Source organism: Pan troglodytes, chromosome 1 (assembly GCF_028858775.2).
Source record: "Pan troglodytes isolate AG18354 chromosome 1, NHGRI_mPanTro3-v2.0_pri, whole genome shotgun sequence".
In the NCBI taxonomy this organism is placed as follows: Eukaryota; Metazoa; Chordata; class Mammalia; order Primates; family Hominidae; genus Pan; species Pan troglodytes.
Genome location: NC_072398.2, coordinates 217,602,828 through 217,621,977, shown reverse-complemented (window position 1 = coordinate 217,621,977; position 19,150 = coordinate 217,602,828). Strand labels below are relative to the sequence as shown.

At 47.4% G+C, this 19,150-nt stretch overlaps 1 protein-coding gene across 2 annotated transcripts in view; it reads left to right on the top strand.

The window, feature by feature from the left end:
- The first annotated feature begins 1,657 nt into the window (after positions 1 to 1,657).
- PDPN (podoplanin) overlaps positions 1,658 to 19,150 on the top strand; it is a 32,490-nt gene continuing 14,997 nt past the window's right edge. The window contains exon 1 of one of the 2 annotated variants that reach the window (XM_001148148.8): positions 1,658 to 2,049. In XM_001148148.8, the coding sequence (XP_001148148.1) occupies positions 1,755 to 2,049 (295 nt within the window). In that variant the 5' untranslated portion in view covers positions 1,658 to 1,754. The remainder of the gene's footprint in view (positions 2,050 to 19,150) is intronic. The other variant, XM_009448656.4, reaches the window with a different exon arrangement.

Genomic DNA, 19,150 nt, shown 5'->3' with positions numbered 1-19,150 from the left:
CCTGATCAAAAGGTCATGTGACCAACCTTCTAGATTCTAGACACATCCGGGGGTGTGGGATAGAAGGCAGGTGTCCTTGAATCATGACCTAGCCTCAGCATCCCTCTAAGTTAGTTGCATGTAACCCAATCTCCCCCACCTAGGCTTCATTGTGTTTCAATCTTTTGAATAAAGCGGGCCATCTTTCTTTCTGTGTGTGACCTTGGAGTTACACATAAGCAGAATAGATGTGCATCTATTCTCCATCTAACAGGCTCAACAGACAATGCACTATTCCTCCTGTCAACAGACATTATTGACACTAGAGTCATAAAATGCATCTCCAAGATGGGGAAGTCAGTTCAAGAAAGAGTATCTGTATCACGAGTTTTCTCTTTACATTTACAACTCCTTGGCTCTAGGGGTGTTGCCGCTACCCCTCATCTTCTAGGTTCAGGTGCTCCGCTCCTGTTTGTAGCCCCAGGACAAGACGTTACCTGGGAGATCTTTAGAAATGCAGAATCTCTCCCTATCCCACAACAGAATTGCACCTGCATAACCAGCGCCCCAGGTAGATCCGGCTGAGAAGCTATGATGAAGGGCAAGGTTTGCCAAATGTTCCTGGGGACAAGTTCTCCAGCGACACTGGTTTAAAATAGGAATTCCGAAAAGGTCTGATTAATGAGTTTGGGGTGGAACCCAGGAAACTGGGCATTTAAAACAGTCTCTCCTGTGATTCTTAGAAAGTAAATTTATAATGGGGAGGGGTCAAAGATAAGCATCTGAAAACAATTTTCACGCAATGTGGAGCTTTGAGACAGCGTTAGTCTTCAGGTTCTTTTGTTGAATGGAATTTGTGGCATCTGGGAGTGGAGCAGAGACCACTTCCCAAACTCCTGTTCTTATTTTTTTAAATTCCAGCAATTCAGAAGGAATTAAAGTAAAAGACGTAAGTTCTCTGGTTGCTGATATCTGGTACCTGAGATCAAGGCAAGATCGCTTAAACCAGTAAAGTGAGGATTATGGGAGCAAACTCAGGAATAAAGAGGGTGAACCGGGCCTGGAAGGGGACGCAGGTTTGGCGACCAGACGGGTCACCGCTTGGCCCGGCCTAATCCAACTGCGCACGTCGGTGGGCCACAGCATCGCAGCGCTGGATCCCCGGGTCGGCAGAGGCGGATGGAGTTCAGCCTCTTTTTCAAAACTGCCAAAGCCACCCGGTCTGCCAAACTCCCCCACCAGCCAGCTCTGGGGCAGCCCCCCGGAGCCCGCCCGCTCCGGTCCCCGGGACAAGGGCGCAATTGACCAGCGCGGGCCGCCTCCGGCCCACCCAGATGACGGCCAACTTTTTTTTTTTTAAGCCATCAAATTCAATATTTACAGGAACAACCCCATGCTTGGTTCTAAAACTACTGGCCACTCAAGAAACAGTTTACTTCTCACTTCTGCCCATAACAAGAAAAACATAGACTTGTGCCTTACTCTTAAAAAAATAATAATAATAAATGTAGGTTTTTAAAATTTTATATATAAATTTTAAAACCCCGTTTGTTGCATGTGGTCCCTTTCCCTCCTGTTGTTGAGCAGAATAAAAGCCCATTTTGCCAGGGCCCGCAGTCCTGGCGGCCCCCGCAGCTGCGGCCCTGTAACTTTAAACCTGGCCTGAGATCATCGTTTTGGCGCCGGCCAAACAGAGCCCGAGGGCGGGCCTAGCGCGCCCGGACGGAGACCACCTTGCGGCCGACCCCGCTCCCCCGCCTCCTCGGGAGAGATAAATGCTGACTCCGCTCGGAAAGTTCTCAACTGCAAAGTTTGCTCTCCGGCTGCCTAGGGTCTGGGAAGCTCGGGCACCCTCCCTCTCCGGGGCTCCTGCTCCCACCCCTCCGGCCCCCCCACCGTCGCGCTCCTCCAGGCTGGGCCTGTGGCCGCGGTGCTTTTTAATTTTCCCCCAGCTCAGAATCTTGCTGCTCGGCCCCCAGGAGAGCAACAACTCAACGGGAACGATGTGGAAGGTGTCAGCTCTGCTCTTCGTTTTGGGAAGCGCTTCGCTATGGGTCCTGGCAGAAGGAGGTAAGACCCAGCGCAAGTGGCTTCCTGCCGTCGCTGATGGGGACGAGCGAGCAGAGACTTGCTGGAATGCCCGGGCCTGGTATTCGAGGTTGTCCAGGGGAGCGCGGGGGAGCTGAGGGTGTGTGCGTGTCAGGCGGCTGAGCGCCGGAGGAGGAGAGGCAGCGGCTTAGTCGGTGCCAGGTCCCAAAGACGCAGCTGCGCGGGTGTGCCGGGAGGAGCCCCGGAATCCACAGGCTGCGAGGTGGGCAGCACAGGGGGCCTCCCTCCGAGTCGGCAGCACCAGAGATATCGGGTGGAAGGTTCACAGTAGGCAGCCCCGCTTGCTGGCAGCAGTGGCTGGGGTTTCCTTCCCATAGAGCGGTGTGTTGGAGGAATACGCACGCCTCGGGAGAAGCTGGCCTCGTAGAATCAGGAGGGACGTTCAGGAGGGCTTGGGCCAAGAGGAGGGTTCCTCGCTCTGCGGTGGCCCTGGTCCCCCTTGGGACTACCTAGTCTGGCGCCCTGCCTGTTGGACACACTCAGCACCCCGTCACTGGACTGGAAGAGGCCTCCTTTATTCTCTTTAGAGAGGATAGTGTGTGTGGAAAGGATCCAAGTGGAGGCTTCCGAGGAGTGTGAGTGCATGAGGATTGTTACGCGTTAAGAACATTGAGGTTTCAGTGGGTTTGAGCCACGTGTTCATCTTGGGCAACAACATCAGTGGCTGAATGCCTGTTGGTGACTCCTTAGGCTTTAAATATTTTGTATCCCATGTTGGGGTGGGGGCGTCCACAGCTTCCATTACCCTTTGTCCTTTCCTGGAGCCTTACCTCTTCCCGCTGGGTTGCTGTGTTGGTGGTCTCCATTGACATCTGTCGACATTTTGTTGTCTTTTCTTGGGTTTTTATTTTTATGTTTCCTCAATAGAACATATGTTCTGCAGGACGCAGCTACATCCAGCCATGATTCCCCACGGCCAAAACAATGCCTGGCACATAGTAGTTGCTCACTAAATGTTGGTTGAAGGAATTGTAAGCTAACTCGTGATCTTTGGGGCTGGAGGTTGCTGAGTTATGCTGTGAAAAGTAAACATTTTCCAAAAATTGAGGATCAAGGTAGGCCTAGGCCCAGAGGAATACTTCTTGGAGAGGGAGCGGTTTGCAGGAGGGGTGCGCCTAACCTGGCCTCCTACAATGGTCCACACAGACAAAAATACCCAATCTCAGGGAAATGACAGAGTACTGCTCTATGCTGGGCTGTCTGCTTCAAAGGGACTGAGCAACTCTTTTTATAGGGGCCGTGGGTTATTCGTAGCAGTCCTATCTTTGGAACTTCTCTTTCCACTGGAATATATACAGTTCTGTATTTTCAGTTACATTTCCTTTTTGGCGAGACAATGTGCAAATGACACCGTTTTGTGCTCACCAGGGCAAAGCAAGGGAGCGCCCTCACTTCAGCATCTCAGCCCTGCTAAAGAAAAAGCTGCTGGGTAACATCCTTTGTTTTTGCCCAGGGAAGCTTTAGCTGTGATTCCCTTCAGCCGGCTCCTGAATGTCAAAGGTAGTCCTAAAAGATGGCGTTAAAACCGAAAAACCATCGTTGGTGCTGGAAACTCCACTACTAAAGAAAGAAGTGGTATGCGGGGCTGGCTGAGTGAGGGTGGGTGCTGAGTTGCCTGGCTGCCAGAGGAGCAGAGGCCCAGCAGGGTTTTTGTCTGAGAATAATGAGCGAGGCGACTTGAATATGGATGAATAAACATCATTGAGCGAAGCTATTGTGGGCTTTTGTTGGGGAGCTGGGCTGGGGGGTAATTATGGTGATGAATTTTATGATCCTTTTCATAAGATCCTACGCCCTACTGGGTTTCCCTCCTCCAGGGTTATAATCTGGTTCAGTTTTATAATCTGGTCCCATGTGTCATCCCTTTGGGTGTTAGTGGATTCAAAGGAGGTCTGTTGTCCACACATCTGGCATTTTTTTCTATTGTCAGGCGCCACCCTCATGCTGAACTTTCATCAGGAAGGCACGTTTTGGGGGCCTCTTCATTAGAGAGTTTATTTTGTGAGATTCTGCAAGCTGCTGCTCGCTGCTAACCCACATGTGCTTTTCCGGGACCAATCCACCCAGGATTAATCATGCGGCCAACAAATTTCCCTGTGATTTCCCCGAAACGCTTGCCAGTTTGGAGGCCCTGAAATCCTCATGAGTTGTTAAGAGTTTTTGTTGCACTGAAGGCACTTAATAAAGATCAGGTCTGTTAGAGGCTTTGTGAGGGAGGCCTCTGCATTGCACTGGTGTATAAGATCCAAAATAGCATTGAATATAGAAAAGCACAATTTAAAAAATGTGTCCGGGCATGAGAAGGCTAAGTCTGGACGTGGCCAAAGGGACTAAACTCCTTCCTTTCTTTGGCTTCTGTAAAATGAGCAGCACGCGAGTGACTCTACACTGTAGAATTATAAGGACCTCAAGCCTTGGCAAGACAGTGGAGGGTCAGGCCAAAGGACACAACCATCCTCTCATTCCCATCGCCTGCCACGTGCTAGGAATATTGCTAGCTACTTCTTCAATCCTCATAATACCTGTAAATTACACACTCTTATCTCGGAATATACCAGAACTGGGTTTGAAAAATATGTCTAACTTCAAACCTGAAGATCTTTTTACTACACTACTCTGCCATTAAAAAAAAAAAAAAAAAAAAAAGAGGCTGGGCATGGTGGCTCACGCCTGTAATCCCGGCACTTTGAGGGGCCGAGGCGGGCGGATCATGAAGTCAGGAGTTCGAGACCAGCCTGGCCAATATGGTGAAACCCCGTCTCTACTAAAAATACAAAAATTAGTTGGGCATGGTGGTGCGCGCCTGTAGTCCTAGTTACTCGGAGGCTGAGGCGGAAGAATCGCTTGAACTCGTGAGGCGGCAGTTGCAGTGAACCAAGATCACACCACAGCACTCCAGCCTGGCAACAGAGCGAGACTCCGTCTCAAAAAAATAAATAAAAACAAAGTAAAGAGGTTGAATTTGAAATTAAAGGTTAACCTCACTTTAGCCTCTTAAACGTAGAAACAAAATTCTCTAAAGATACGAGAATTCCTTTACATTAAATGCTCCCCATAATGTTCTTTTAAGAATGAAATTGTCACAATACATTAAAATAGGATTTATTAATTCATTCTGCAAATAGTTATTAAGCATTTCCTGAGTTCTTGGTGTGTTACTAGATGCAGAATTTGAACTGTATGCACTTTTGAGAGAGGCACACCTCACATGCTAAAGTGTGCCCTGCAGTCCTCACCAGCAAAGCAATGAACATGCACTTTCAAATTCCATCGGCTTATCTGAATATTTGTCATATTTCTGGCTTTGGAAAGGAGGCAGGTCAGGTTATAACTTGTGGAAATACGACGGGGGAGGAGGAGGAGGAGGGAGAGAGAACTCAACTACTCAGGATTACCCTGGTGAAATTTATTTGACGAATCTGAATCAGATGCTGTAGGGCTTTTCCAGGAAGCCTTGCCACTCTTGGTGCCCCAAAACCTCTCAGGGAAGCACCCAGTGTGCACGTTTTATTGAAGAGAATCAACTGATGGAGGGTGCTGGACACTTCCAAGTGGACAGTTACTGTGATGAGTCTTAGGATTCTCATTTGCTGGGCAAGAGATACAGCTCCGTGATTAGGCATTTTATCTGGGGCAATAACTGGAATTCTGCCAATTCCATCCAAGGCAGGAAAACAAGGTGACTGTTTCCTTCCCACATGTCTAACCCCAGCCCCTGTCCACCGGCCTGTTGGCAGCCAGTCAGATGATGGCAAGCTCCTCTGAGTGTCAGCCGAAAGAGGTAGGAGGGCTCACCCTCCTTTTTGTCTGGCTGAGTGTCTTTGCCTTGAGAATTGCTCAGAGATGGATTTGTCCTTTGAAGTGAATCAAGCTAAGTCCAGGGGCAAGTACGCACGTATGGCCAACTCGTTCATGTAGTTTTTTGAGGAGCTGAAAGCTGACATTGTGAGGCAATGCCAAATTTAATGAAACCCCCCCCAAACACACACACACACACACACACACACACACACACACACACCCCCGGAGAAAGATGTGATGGGCTCTTGACCCCCATCCAGAGAGGCCGGGCCACAAAGTGCCCTAGGCAATAGAGGGAGACCAACCCTGAGCCACTGGGGTAACAATCACCATTGTTAATGTTTGCAGCATGTACAAATGCCAGATACACAGAGTGTAAATGGGAAGCAGGAAAGGGGCATGCTAGAATATTTTTAACATATTATTGATGAGAACAGGACACTTCCCACAATTCATCAGGGTGTCTCCATCCGGGAGAACACAACACAACTCATTAAAAAAGCTGTGATACAGCGAATATTGTCCTGCCCCAAAGAGAAGGGAATCAGTTTGCCTAGAAGAGGAGAAGAATGAGAATTTGTTGATGTTTAAACCTTCCCTGCCCAAAGAATTAACTGATTTAACAAATATTTTTATTATATATAATATAAATATATAACTATATATTATATATTTACATATATAATATATAATATATATAACTATATATTATATATTTACATATATATAAAATATATATATAATATATGTATTTTTTTGAGACAGGGTCTCACTCTGTCACCCAGGCTGGAGTCCAGTAGCACTATCTCGTCTCACTGTAGCATTGACCTCCCAGGCTCAAGCGATCCTCCCACCTCAGCCTCTTGAGTAGCTGGGACCACAGGTGTGCACCACCACACCCAACTGTTTTTGTATTTTTAGTAGAGATGGAGTTTCACCATGTTGCCCAGGCTGGTCTCGAACTCCTGAGCCTGCCTTGGCCTCCCAGAGTGCTGGGATTACAGGTGTGAGCCACCATACCCGGCCAACAATTCATTGAATAGCTACTATTCAATAAATAGAATAGTGCTACTATTCAATAAATATTTATTGAACAGCTATTTATTGAATAGCTACTGTGTACGTCAGGCAGTGGGGAACAAGGCAAACCCCATCCCTGCTTACGGTTAGTAGGAAAGGTGTCATATGTGGTGACTGGGGATATTCTGATCTCAATCAAGGTGGTTCTGTGATGAATCAGATGTCTTTGTTTTGTCACAGTCTGGAAATTTATTCCACCCGACAGCTCCACCCTTTGCTTTTATTGTAAATACAAAAAATAGCATCTTGTGGGGTATCTCACCCCTGAGAAGGGCATGCCTTGGACAGCAAATATGCATACAAAGCGTTGGAAAACAGTTTCCTGTTCTAAATAAACTATTTGGTTTTCTGGCCTCTTGTGATCTTGGCTAATGGGAAACAGTTTGTTCTGAGCCAAATCTCCCCATAAGATTAAATGTGAATCTGTAAAGCTACGGGATCTAGATTCTGAATGGCTGGTGTTAATAGTGCTAACAATATAATAACAGCTAGCGTTTACTGAGTGCTTAGCGTGTGTGAACCCCTTCCTAAGCCCTGTTTCATTCAGTCCTCACAACAGACTACTCGGCTGGAGCTTCTTGTATTTTATAGAGGAATTAAGAGACTCAGTGAGGTTCAGTAGCCCACACACAGACACGGAGCTTGTAAATGGCAGCAGTGAGACTGAACCCAGGCTGCTCAACCCTAGAGCCCACACCCCTAACCACTTAGCTACACAATCAGCTATGCTTGGAATAGCTTGAATCCGTGCCACTGAGGACACCCAGAAAAGCGAGAGGTTGATTCCTTCAAGTACTTCTTACCTTACGGCAGCAAACCACTTGTATTGATTGATTGATTGATTGATCGATTGAGATGGAGTCTTGCGCTGTCGCCCAGGCTGGAGTGCAGTGGTGCGATCCCAGCTCACCGCAACCTCCGACCCCCAGGTTCCAACCATTCTCCTGCCTCAGCCTCCCTAGTAGCTGGGATTACAGGCATGAGCCACCACGCCTGGCTAATTTTTCTACGTTTGGTAGAGATGGGGTTTCACCATGTTGGCCAGGCTGTTCTTGAACTCCTGACCTCAAGTGATCCACCCACCTCAGCCCTCCCAAGTGCTGGAATTACAGGCGTAAGCCACCGCGCCCTGCCACCATTTGTTATTTTTACATACATGATTTCTTTCCAGCTTGTATTAACTTTGTTGGTTGCATACATAATGCTGATGATGTGTATCCCCAGTGCTGGGAGTACTGAATGGAAGGATGCTGTCCCTGTCCCCTTAAGCATTTACAGAGCACACACATTAAGTTAGAGAGGAAGCATATGCTGTGATTGCAGCTTGCAAAGAGAGGCAAGACAGGTGCGTGTTTTCTACACATGTAGAAAGAACATACAAGCAACAGATAAAGTTGTGTCCTGCGCGGCACATGCTATTATTGTCTGTTGCTAGGGACTTAGAGATAAGAGAGAATCTTGGGGTTGGGAGGAGCTAGAAAAAGCCTTGTGGGGAAGATGCGACTTTATCTTGGCTGTGAAAAATGGTGGGGTTGGTTGGAGCAGGTGGCAGGGACAGTTGGTCTAGGCAGAAGAAATGGCTTGAGCAAACGCATGGAAATTAGATCAGTCCGGGTTTTTTGTGGGAATAGGCGTGGGTATTGAGGGCTGGCAAGAGTTGTGGAGGCTGGGGGTTAGAAGGGTTGAGTTGGGCAATGGCAGGAAACTGGGGAGACAGATGAGCCCGTGCTGAGTGGAAGAGGCGGGACCTTTCTCTGTAGGCAGAAATAGAGAATGGGAGTGGCCCATGAATGCTGGTTGTCAGAAGATAATGAAGAAGGAGCCATAGGAGATTGAATCTAGTTTGTGGGACCAGTCTAGGGGCAGGTGCGGTGGAGGGGCGGGTGGGGGTGGTCAGGAGGTAAAGAGACAAAATGTGGTGATAACAGAAAGTGAGAATGAGACCAAATTTCTTTTCTTTTTTTTTCAGATGGAGTCTCGCTCTATTGCCCAGGCTGGAGTGCAATGGCGCGATCTTGGCTCACTGCAACCTCTGCCTCCCGGGTTCAAGCGATTCTCCTGCCTCCGTCTCCTGAGTAGCTGGGATTACAGGCACATGCCACCACGCCTGGCTAATTTTGTATTTTCAATAGAGACGGGGTTTCTTCATGTTGGTCAGGATGGTCTCGAACTCCTGACCTCGTGATCCGCCCACCTCAGCCTCCCAAAGTGCTGAGATTACAGGCGTGAGCCACCATGTGCAGCGAGACCAAATTTCTAGGAATAAAAGCCAGCAAGACTTAACAGTTCAGCGTTTCTTGACTTGTTACTAGTCACCTCTTACAGCACTCATGACTATATTCACACGTTTAAATTGATATGTAATTCACATACCATAAAATTAACCCATTTAAAGCAAACAATTCAGTGGTCTTCAGTAAAATCACAGAGTTATGCAGCCATCACCACTATCAATTTTAGAACATTTTCATCACGCCCCTTCCCCAAAAGCCCCAAACTATCAGCAGTCATTCCCATTTCCTCCTCCCCCTAGACCCTGAGCACCATCCATCTACTTTCTGTCTATGGATTTGCTTATTCTGGATATTTCTTATCACTGGAATCACACAATATGTGGCCTTTTGTGCCTGGCTTCATTTACTTAGCATGATGCTTACGAGGTTCATCCATGTTACAGCATGCACCAGAATTTCGTTCTTTTTAAAAAAAATTTTTTAGAGATGAGGTCTTCCTCTGTCACCCAGGCTGAATAGCAGTGGCACAGTCATAGCTCACGACAGCCTCAGATTCCTGGGCCGAAGCCATCCTCCTGCTTCAGCCTCCCGAATAGCTGGGACTACAGGCGTATGCCACCACACCAAGTTTGTTTAACTTTTTGAGGAACTGCCATTCTGTTTTCCAAAGTGGCTGCACCATTTACAGTTCCACCAGCAATACATGCTGTTCTGGTTTCTCCACATCCCCACCAACACTTATTTTCTTTCTCTGTGTGTGTGTTTACGTTGTAGCCATTCTAATGTGTATGAAACGACATCTGGTAGTTTCAATTTGCATTTTCCTAATGATTAGTGATGCTGAGCATCTTTTTATGCACTTCTTCGCCAATTGTGTATCTTTGGAGATACGTTTGTTTAAATCCTTTGCTCACTAAAGTTGAGTTAAATCCTTTGCTAACTTTATATTGTTGATTGAAAGCCTCCTTTATATATTCTAGATATTAGACCCTTAAATATATGAATTGCAGACTTTTCTCCCATCCTTTGGACTGGGTTGTCTTTTCGATTTCTTGATAGCAACCATTGAATAGCGTTTAAAATTTTGGTGAAGTTAAATGTATCTGTGTTTTGTTGCTTGTACTGTTGGCGTCATCTAGGAAGCTGTTGCCTAGTCCAAGCTTACAGCGATTTACTCTTACAGTTTTAGCTCTGATATTTGGGTCTTTGATTCATTTAGAGTTCATTTTTGTGTGGGCTATGAAGTAGAGGCCCAACTCCATTCTTTTGCATGTGGGTATCCAGTGGTCAAGGTATCTTTGTTGAAAAGATGATTTTTTTTTTTTTTTTTTTTTTGAGACAGAGTTTCGCTCTTGTTACCCAGGCTGGAGTGCAATGGCACGATCTTGGCTCACCGCAACCTCCGCTTCCCGGGTTCAAGTGATTCTCCTGCCTCAGCCTCCGAGTAGCTGGGATTACAGGCATGCACCAGCACACCCGGCTAATTTTTGTATTTTTTAGTGGAGTCGGGGTTTCTCCATGTTGGTCAGGCTGGTCTCAAACTCCCGACCTCAGGTGATCCGTCCGCCTCTGCCTCCCAAAGTGCTGGGATTACAGGCGTGAGCCACCGCGCCTGGCCAAAAAGATGATTCTTTCTTCGCTGAAGAATCTTGGCACCTCTGTCAAAAATCAATTACCCATAAATGTATAGGTTTAATTCTGGATTAAATTGATCTATATGTGTATCCTTCTACCAGTAGCACCGTCTTGATTACTGCAGCTTTGTAGTAAGTTTTGAAATGGAAGTATGAGTCTACTTTGTTTTTACCAAGATTGCTTTGGTGATTCTCCTGTCTGTATTTTAATTATTTGTGTACATAACTTGTCTCTTAGAGAAGAGAGCACTTAAAAGAGCACGTGGTAGGTACATAGTAAACATTTGGCAGGAAGAAGAGGGAGGAAACAGGATAGACGCATAGGAATGACAGAAAGCAGATAATAAAAGCATAAAAATCAGGTAGGAGGGATGAGAGATTAGGAACCAACTTGGTAAGGAAAAGGTATTTATACGCCCGGCTTTAGATATGATGAGTTTGAGGTAAATAGTAAGACACCCAATTTGATGATCTGATGAGTACCTGGGAAGACAGTCATCTAAAAGAGTGCCAGAGCTAAGCCCTGGAGATGAAGTTTGCTGCTTGAATTTCCCCTACATTAGGACAAAGGGAGAAAAATGGCAAGGGAAGAACAGAAGAGATCCTCTTAGCCAAAAACAACTATTTTCTAAAAATCTACCAAAGCACACTTCAAGGTCCGAAACCAGGCTTGAGATTGAGGCCAAGGGACGCTAGTGGAAACGGCCACATTCTGCACATTCCTGCAGGCCTTGTCCTCCTGGGCTCACAGCTGGGCTGTCTGAGCTGCGTGGGGTGGACGGTGAGGTCAGATGCAAAGGGGCTTCTTTTCTCCCTCTTGCAAAATCAGGGCGTGCTCAGCTGACAGCCATGAGTGAATCAGCTCAGATTTCCATTCAGTTTCCGAGCAGACGGCAAGTGCTTCCCAAACACACCCCATTGAGAAGCTCTGCTCCAGGACAGCACTTCTAAAGCAGGTTTTTGTCATTTGGTACTAAGTGGCCCTCCCTAGAAGGGGAATGTTCGTGACACCAGCCCTAGCTGAGTTCCAGAAAAGTTTATTACAGAGCTGTGATTTCAGTCTACAAAACTGTGAACTCATTTCCTCTTGGACTGAGAATGTTCTGCTTTGGTCAAGAGAAAAACGTCTCCCCAGGTTGAGTAATCTTGGTTGAGGTTGTAATCAGCAGCCTCTAATGTGAACACTGAGCAGTTCTGAGCCATGTTTGTGCTTGATGAGTGTGTTGATTCACTCCCATGAACTCTGAAAACTGTGAATGTCATTCATCCATTCATTCAGGCAGCAGAGACTGTGCTAGTGGCTGGGCCATAAACTTACAGCAGAATGGGGCCTTACCCTCAAGGAACTTGTAGATGCCGGTGGGGAGGAGGTAGTAAATGCCAAAATGTTATCAAATTCTATACTAGTTTAGAGGAGATTACTTTCTCCTGGCAACTTGGAAGAGCTCTGAAGGGAAGGGGATTTTACCTGGGCAATGAAGGAGAGGTGGGGTTTGGAAGGGCACTGATTGAGCTAAAAGGTGAACCTGCAGGTGCCCTTGGCAGCCCCTCCTCAATAATCTACAGAAGCCACCATCTAGGGCAGCTCAGTCTACTCCAGTCTACTTTCTTTAGAAGTAGAGAGGAATATAACAGGGAGCTGGTCAAGGGTATTCGGTGCCTGTGAAGACACAGTGGTTGGGAGCATGGGTTTGAGAGTCTGAATAGATGGCAATGTCTAATCCACGCATTGGCACTTGCTCATTTCATGGGCAGTTGACTTAACCTCTTAGCCTCACCATTGTCAGCTAAAAAATGAGGATGATACTAGTTTGCAAGACTTCTGTAAAGAACAAGAGAGCTGCTGGGCACGGTGGCTCACGCCTGTAATCCCAGCACTTTGGGAGGCCGAGGTGGGCGGATCACCAGGTCAGGAGATCGAGACCACCCTGGCTAACACGGTGAAATCCCGTCTCTACTAAAAATACAAAAAAAAAAAAAAATTAGCCGGGTGTGGTGGCGGGCACCTGTAGTCCCAGCTACTCGGGAGGCTGAGGCGGGAGAATGGCGTGAACCTGGGAGGCAGAGCTTGCAGTGAGCCGAGATCGCGCCACTGCACTCCAACCTGGGGTGACAGAGTGAGACTCCTCAAAGAAAAAAAAAAAAAAAACAGAGCATGCACCTGACGCCACAGTTTGCACATTCTCCCATAAATCCAACAAATAGCACTTGTTATTAAAACACCTCGTGGATTGTCTTAGAGGTTAAATGCAAAGATCTGTGAAAGATACACATGAGATTTCAGTTCTTTCCCTCTTCAAAGGGGAGAGAGGATAGATCTGATTGAGAGATAGTGTCATACCTGTATTATGTCGTAAGGATCTTATATCCTGTCCCTTCCAGATGGTGTGGCTGTGAGCAAAACATCAATATTCAATTTGTCTAGTGACTTAATGTGACTCCTTGCTATTGAAAGGAAAATGGAGTCCCTCTCATTGGCCCCTCTTCTTCATTGCCCAGTTCAGCTGCAGAAACCCTCAAAGTGCTGCCCTCAACTTTGGGAGGCGACCCAGAGGGGACACCTCCCTGCCACCCCCAAGACCCCAAAGCAAACTCTGGGGCAGGGGGTACTGTGCAGACTGCCTCCCAGTTTGTAGTCAGGGAAAGCGGTTTCACATCTTCACGTGCTGGATTTCTCCTGATTTCTCCAGAGGAACTAGTGACACGTGTCTGATCTCCTCAGCTTTGACATGTTTCTCTTACATTTTACAGAAGAGTCACACGCCCCCAGTGCCGTTAGCAGACAGTCAGGTATCATCTCGTCATTGGTCTCGTCCCACAGGGGTTGACAGGACCTGCCACAGTGAATGGGCATGGCGCTGCTCACACGAAATTGAACGGCAGGGCAGCCAAGTTCCCCTTTGCAGGTGCCGTGCTATCTTCAGCTATGCCGTCTCTTTCATTACAGGGGAAGGCGTTTAACAACTCGGGGGTGAAGCCTGGTGGACAGCGGCAGGGACATCATAAATACAGAAGATAATTTTAAAGAAGTGTTCCGGCCGGGTGCAGTGGCTCACAACTGTAATCCCAGGACTTTGGGAGGCTGAGGCGGGCAGATCACCTGAGGTCAGGAGTTTGAGAGCAGCCTGGTCAACATGATGAAATCCCATCTCTACTAAAAATACAAAAAATTAGCTGGACGTGGTGGCAGGTGCCTGTAATCCCAGCTACTTGAGAGGCTAAGGTGGGAGAATCACTTGAACCCAGGAGGCGGAAGTTGCAATGAGCCAAGATTGCACCACTGCACTCTAGCCTGGGTGACAGAGCAAGACTCCGTCTCAAAAAAAAAAAAAAGTTCTACCTGAATGTATAAATGTACTTAGCTGTCACTCAACAGGCATCTGATAAATACCTACCATGGTGCCAGACTCTAGGAATCTATGGGGCAGTGTGGACTTCAGTTAGCGCTATGTATGCCTGGAGGAAAATTCAGTGAGGGGACGTGTCTGTGGGTACAGAGTGGCAGGCAGGCCAAAGCCTAGATTAATTCACAGTTCTCTAGATTTTCCAGGGCCAAACTTTTGGTCCAGTAAGCAATTTACCAGACTCCATGGAAGGGGTGAAGGGGGAAAAGAGTTCACTGGCCACATCAGTGATTATGTTGATCACGACCAGTGGCTGCTTGAAGTTGAGGGCACACAGCTCTGGGTTAGGGGGTGGCTTTCTTCGTGTAAAGGAGCTTTGGGACTTCAGAGGTTAGTGGTTGCATCAATATTCAGACGAGGTCAGGCGTGTTCAGGGTGGTGTGGCTGTAAGCAAAACATCAATATTCCAAAGGAAGGCTTCAACAATAGGTCAGGAGATGGGCCGGGCTACGGGACACAAGGGGCAACTCAAAAGGTACAGCTAATAGAGGGAAAATTCTAACGCCTTTCTCCTGATTGCCGGAACCCACTTCAGGATGACTGAGGGAAGCAACAGCAAACAGCTAAGTTTGGGACATTTTTGAACTGAGCTGAAGGACTGTAGAGAGATATGAGCACCTCAGTGACTGCAGTGGGTGGTCGGCAGAGTGCTGGAAAATGTTGGAGGTTGGCACCTTTCTACTGTTTGGGGTGTGTTTATTTTCAGGCTTCTGGGCTCAGTTTTGAGACGTGATAGAAAAATAATACACAAAAGCCTGTGTTTGGGCAAAGGAACAGAAGTCGGTGTTTTTGTTTTCAAATAGACATTTTAACATCTCTTCAAAAGCATAACTTTATCTCAAATGTAATTGGGGAGGTGCTAGAATTAATTATTAGTTATCCTAGAGTTTGTTCTATAGGGGAAAACCAGAACTTCCCAGAATATGAATTTTAAAAATATTCTGCTTCTCAATAGCCACAAGTCATTCCAACACCATTTCGTCATCCATCTACAAAGACATTTATTTGCACATTTAGACACTAGGGCCGCGCAAGATGCTAGAAAACACTGAGCAACGTGAAAGACCCTTTTAATCTGTTGACTAATACCCTGGGTTTCCTTTGAAAATCCCGAGGGTAACTCAGCTTGTATCTTGTTTACTTTAAAAATCAGCATCACCAGTTCAAGATAAAATGCTGTAGAAACGGCTTCTCCAGCGGTCAGATTAGGGAGCTGCAGGTCCGCAGAAGTAGGAGTGGAAGAAACTTCTCACTCACGTCAAGATGGAAATGGCACAGGAGCTCTTTAGCTAAATTTTATGTAGAGGACTTAACGAGAGGAAGTCCCCATCTAGACTCAGCATCGCAAAGGGGCAGCCTTCTTTGTTCAGTAGATCTGTTTCTACTCTAAATGTTTGTCAGTAGAGCTGTAACAGGTGGTAAAATGAATTCTCACTTTGGGAAGCCAAGGTGGAAGAATCGCTTGAGCCCAGGAGTTTGAGACCAGCCTGGACAACATAGTGAGACCCTGTGGTCTACAAAAAAATAAACCCAATTAGCCAGGCGTGGTGGTACGCACTTAATAGTCCCAGCTACTCGAGAGGCTAAGGTGGGAGGATCACTTGAGCCTGGAAAATCGAGGCTGCAGTGAGCCAAGATTGTGCCACTGCACTCCAGCCTGGGTGACAGACGGAGACCCTGTCTCAAAAAAAGGATTCTACTGGGTTAGCATTTCTTTTCTTTTTCTTTCTTTCTCTTTCTCTTTCTTTTGTCTCACTCTGTTACTCAGGCTGGAGTGCGTGGCACTATCTCAGCTCACTGCAACCTCTACCTCCCAGGTTCAAGCGATTCTCGTGTCTCAGCCTCCTAAGTAGCTGGGATTACAGGCACAAGCCACCACGCCTGGCTAATTTTTTGTGTTTTTAGTAGGGAAAGGATTTCGCCATGTTGGCCAGACTGGTCGCTAACCCCTGACCTCAGGTGATCTGCCCTCCTCGGCCTCCCTAAGCACTGGGATTACAGGTGTGAGCCACCACGCCTGTCCCGCATTTATTTCTGATCGTCAGTGGGTAATGACTTCAAATGCTCCCCAGCCATCACCTGTCCAGTTCTTTTCCCTCCTCACTGCCAAGGTCCTGGTATATGCACCAACCCCTCTCCACTGTCTTTCTTAGATAACAGAAAGAATCTAAGCTTCTCCCTGCTTCAGCCTGATCCTGGCACCTTCCCTGATACACACACACTATTCACTTACTTGAGTTAGAGTGGCCTCTGGGACTCAACTGAGGTCATTCCCTCCTCAACATCTCCTGGCTTCCCTTCACACGCCAAATGCAACTGAAACCCCATCCTTACAACAGTTCTACCGAACCACCGCTCCACACCTCTCAGCCCCATCTCTGTCCTCCTCAGCCCCTCCACCTGGCCACACTGACCATCCTCCCTCCCATGCAGCACCCCATTCTCGTTCTGAGCTTTGGGGTTAGTTAGCACCAGCTGTTCCCCTATCTGGAACTCACCCATTCACTCAACAGCTACTTACCGAGTGCCTGGTATGTGCCAGGGATTTCAGACATTGTGGACATTGAGATGAGGCAGCCTTTGTCAAGCTTATATTCCAGTAGGACAGACAAGTAGCGAGCAGGTAGCAGGGTGGGGGTAAGCATTCAGGTATATGTGCCGTGGAAGAGGGGAGGGGTCCAAGAAAGTGCCCCCCCTCCTTTTTTTTTTTTTTGGAGATGGAGTCTTCGCTCTGTCACTAGCCTGGAGTGTAGTGGCGCAATCTTGGCTCACTGCAACCTCTGCCCCCAGGGTTCAAGGGATTCCCCTGCCTCAGCCTCCTGAGTAGCTGGGACTACAGGTGTGCACCACCACACCTGGCTAATTTTTTGTATTTTAGTAGAGACGAGTTTTCACCATGTTGGCCAGGATGGTCTTGATCTCCTGACCGTATGATCCACCTGCATCAGCCTCCCAAAGTGCTGATGGGATTACAGGCGTAAGCCACCATGCCCAGCCAGAAAGTTCCCTGAGATCTGAAGGCATGAGGGAAGCTATCTTGATGTGTTCGAGAAGCTATCTTTTTTTTTTTTTTTTTTTTTTTCAGACAGAGCCTTGCTCTGTCACCCAGGCTGAAGTGCAGTGGTGCAATCTCAGCTCACTGCAACCTCCACCTCCTGGGTTCAAGTGATTCTTGTGCCTCAGCCTCCTGAGTAGCTGGGATTACAGAGGCCCACCATCACGCCTGGCTAATGTTTGTATTTTTAGTAGAGACAGTTTCACCATGTTGGCTGGGCTGGGTTCAAACTCCTGACCTCAAGTGATCCATCTACCTTGGCCTCCCAAAGTGCTGGGATTAATAGCTTATCTGATGTGTTGCTTATTTTTTTATGGTGACCCCACCCCACTCCAAGAGTACTCAAGTCCTTAAGAGTGGAGATCTTCCTTACCTGTTCACTTCTCTGTCTCTAGTGATGAGAATGTGGCCCAGCTCTTGGCAGGTGCTTGGTAAATATTTGTGGAAGGAATATAAATGCTGGGAGCTGGGGCTGTAGAGGTGAACTCATGCAGGCTTCAGTCTTGGTTTTTGCTGCTGCCTTAACTTGCACAGTTAAGCGGGGAGAGGGCTGCTGCTGCTCAAAGAAACACCTCCTTTAGAGTGAGTCATACCTTCCTTCTAACCTGCCATTGCTGAAAGTTTAGATTCGTCCAGATTTCTCCTAGTAAGGGGACACACTGGAGGAGGTCAAGACTCTGGTCATTAAATAAGACTGGAAGATTCTAACAAGATGGGATTTCATAAGAGGCAGTGAGGTACCAGGGGAAGCAATTGTTCCTGACTACCAGGAACATGATTTCTGGGAAGATGAGGATGGCACCTGGGCAGAAGGGGAAGGATCTCAGAACCCAGGGAGGGAGGCAGCAGGCATTTTAGCCCAAAGCTGCCGGGAGAGCACATCACGAAAATGCACAGCTGCTTTTTAGTTGTATGTTGGTGAGTCCAGGGATGCGGTTAGAATATTTGACTTTGTGTCCGCTAATGAATCATGAACTTGGCACATCACTTAACTCTTTTTTTTTTTGAGATGGAGATTCACTCTTGTCACCCAGGCTGGAGTGCAATGGCACAATCTCAGCTCACTACAGCCTCTGCCTCGGTTCAAGCGATTCTCCTGCCTCAGCCTCCCGAGTAGCTGGGACTACAGGCCTGCGCCACCATGGCCAGCTAATTTTTGTACTTTTAGTAGAGAAGGTGTTTCACCACGTTGGCCAGGCTGGTCTTGAACTCCCGACCTCAGGTCATCCACCTGCCTTGGCCTCCCAAAGTGCTGGGATTATAGACGTGAGCCACCGCGTTGGGCCACATCACTTAACTTCCGACCTTGTTAAAGGAACAATAATTCTGACACTTGTTGAAATTGTACGGAAGACTTTAGTCAAGACCACTGTAATACGGGGCATTGCAGTAGGGAGGAGAGCTCAGGTTCACCTCTGGGTGAAAGGAAAAGTGGGGATTTGTAGCCTACAAGCAGAATGAGGGGATCAGTGGGTGGAAAATTCCTAAGAGATGGGGTTGGGGGGACTCTTGCTAAACTGGCCTAACAAGATTCTTTGTGAAGGCAGGCTAAGGGCCTAGCCACCACAGCACTGTTGTGAAATAAAGTCAGCTGGGAGACGCCATGTAAACCCTACATTGTGAGTAGCAAATGTGAGTGAGAGGGTGTTAGGACAATGAGGTGTCTTCCACATTAAGTGGAATTTACAATGCTGCGTCAGTGCCAGATCTTGAACGACCCCAAATGCACCTGTTTGAATACTTACTTTTCCTCCTTGCCCTAAACACTGAGTTTTATTCTAGCTACTCCCTGGTCACTGATTTAACTCAGCAGCCGTCAGCTGATGTGAGGAGGAAGAGGGAGCTTACAGTGAA